The sequence below is a fragment of the Alligator sinensis genome, unplaced genomic scaffold, assembly GCF_000455745.1.
Source record: "Alligator sinensis unplaced genomic scaffold, ASM45574v1 scaffold113_1, whole genome shotgun sequence".
NCBI classification, from domain to species: Eukaryota; Metazoa; Chordata; order Crocodylia; family Alligatoridae; genus Alligator; species Alligator sinensis.
The window spans coordinates 534,855-537,432 of record NW_005842918.1 but is presented as its reverse complement, the minus strand read 5'-3'; the positions used below and the strand labels follow the sequence as shown (position 1 = coordinate 537,432).

General features: G+C 54.0%; 1 protein-coding gene across 4 annotated transcripts in view; it reads left to right on the top strand.

The window, feature by feature from the left end:
• The window catches only part of LOC102385392 (zinc finger and SCAN domain-containing protein 21-like), a 13,116-nt gene that overhangs the window by 8,249 nt on the left and 2,289 nt on the right, over positions 1–2,578 (top strand). For 3 of the 4 annotated variants that reach the window (XM_025192390.1, XM_014525968.2, XM_025192389.1), the window contains exons 5-6: positions 225–314; positions 2,042–2,564. In XM_025192390.1, the coding sequence (XP_025048175.1) occupies positions 225–314; positions 2,042–2,564 (613 nt within the window). The remainder of the gene's footprint in view (positions 1–224; positions 315–2,041; positions 2,565–2,578) is intronic. The other variant, XM_025192388.1, reaches the window with a different exon arrangement.

Here is a 2,578-nt window from a genome sequence, read left to right as displayed (position 1 = left end):
CTGCTGACCCAAAAACCTGGCATTGATCTGGCCCTGAGCAGAGGGGCCAGACCCTATAGTTATGACCCTCCAAGTTTGGTCCTAGCAGGAGCATTGGCACAGCCCAGTCCCCATCCCCAGCCTGGGCTGCAGCCAACACCCAATGCCTCTGATGCTTGTAGCAGAAAGGGGGGACAGGGGCAACCGGCAAAACCCAGCAAACCCCAGCCTTTGTCCTACTGCAGATTCCCCCGATGCACGTGAGACCTGGGACTCATCAGCAGATGAAAGCTCCTCAGGCTGGTTCCCCATGCAAGGTCCTTCCCTTGAAGCAGGTAAGAGCTGTGGGGCTGTGCCCATTCTGGTACCAGGAGGTGCTATCCATCAGCAGGAGACTCTCTGTTGCCAGGTTTCCTTGAGGGTTGAGGCTCCCACTGATAAGCTCGTTCTCTTCTCCCAGTGCCCCCCAAGGAAACTTTCCTTAGGCCCTTGAGCAGAAAGTCTCATGATACTCCTTTGTACATCCACGGTGCATCCACACTTTGAAGACTACACCCAGCTCTGGTCCCTGCACCTCCAACAGGACAGAGAAGAGCTAGAGAAGGTTCAGAGAAGGGAAGCAAGGATGATAAGAGCTATGGAGGGGCTTCCCTGGTGGGAGAGACTAATGAGGCCAGGCCTGGTCAGGTTAGAAGACAGACACTGGAGGGGGGGCAGGAGAAGGGTTTCCAAAATACTGAAGGGTGAAGAGAAAGTCACTGGGGATTTATTATTGAGAAAGTCACCAGACAAGAATGAGGGGTCACGACATGGAACTAGGAGGTCGTTGGTTGATAACGAACACCAGGCATGTCTTTGTCACCCGCGAGGTAGGAAAGGCTCGGATTTGTGGCCACCAGCTGTGGTGGAAGCTGAGAGTGTAGCCGGATCCACCAAAGGATTGGACCCGTTCTTGGAGGAAAAGGGGCATTGGTCACTATTGAGCCTGGGAATGAAGGGCTCAGCCTCTGAATCAGAATCTCTTGGACCTTCAATGCTGGAGGCTTCAAGGGAGAGAGGAACAGGGGGAAAATCTCAGCCCCAACCCAGCTCACTCTCCTTTCCAGTCTCCGCTCTCTGCAGTGTGTGACACAGGAGACGGGCAAGACAGGATCTGGGGTCTGCTCCAATCAGTGTCCATTCGCATGACTTAATCTAATACATAAACAAGCTTTATGATAATATCTCTATACCTATCAGCTCAAAACTCTCCCTTTACACTCCTGCTTACACTTCACTGATGCCCAAACAAGGTGAAGTTTATTAAATCTCGTTCTACCTGAAAGCAGGATTAAAAGGTGGAATTTGGTAGCATTAGAGTGATGTCATAGCTGTGAGGGTCCAGGAATTACACGAGAGGCCAAGATTTCTTAAGGACCAACTCTTTTATTGGCCCGCCTGTATAATTAGACAAGCTTTTGAATGCAAGATGTTTTTCTTTAGGGCTGAAGAATAAAAGCCAACATAGCAAAGAAAAGCAAGGAACAGTCAGAAAGGAGAAATTCCTAGGGGCAGCAGACAAAACAATTAGCTGAAGAAAAGAAGTCGATTACTGGGGGATTAGCAAAGGAGCTCTGTCACAGTGGGATGCAGGAGACTGGACACAATGAACCTAGGACCTACTCTGACCCAGTCCGTGGCAATTCTGATGTGTGTTATTGGGTGAGAAGTCCCAGATCAGACCAGTGTAGAGGGAACTGGAGGGGCATGAGAAAGACGGTTGTTTCGGAGCCACGTCTGCTACACTGTAGGGGATGTCGGCACTCCCCATCTTTTCCAGGAGTTGACTGAAAAGGAGGAGCTCTCAGAGGCTGGCACTGAGAAGAGCTAGGGTCTCCAAGCCCAGGGGCTTGCCCCTGTTGAAGCCACGCAAGACTGGCTGCAGGAGGTGCTTTGCGCAGAGGGAGACCAGATGAGGTCTCCCTTCTGCTTTCTCTCTCCTCTGCATGCAGAGAGGAGTGATCAGAGCTTTCCCATTGCTAACAATGCTGGGGCTAACCTGTGGATGCTCTTTCTGTCCCAGGGATCCTGAGCAGAGCTGAGGAAGGGCCTGTAACCCAGGAGCTGCCACGGCCGTTCTCATGGAGGCTGCTGGATAGAAGCTCCCAACCTGAGCCCAAGAGGCAGGGCCAACCCCAACTGCAGAGGGACATTGTGGCCGGGAGCAGAGATGGGTGCGATGGAGAAGCCAGGGCCAAGAGCCAGGAAAGTCTTGTGGAGCTGAGAGACCTGAAGATCCACCAGTGGCAACTTCACCCAGGCGAGAGGCTGGATCCAAGCCAAGCTGGCGGGGCTGGCATCCGAGGGAAGCCAGAGCTTGGTACCGCATGCCGGGAGAGAGCTCACCCCTGCCTTCAGTGCGGGAAGCATTTCAGCTGCCCATCGCGCCTGGCCGCACACGAGCGTCTGCACGCAGGGGAGAAGCCTCATGGCTGCCCCGAGTGCGAGAAGCGCTTCGCCCATCCGTACTACCTGGCTGCCCACCGCCGTGTGCACTCGGGGGAGAAGCCCCATGGCTGCCCTGAGTGCGAGAAGCGCTTCTCCACGCCCGCGGGCCTGG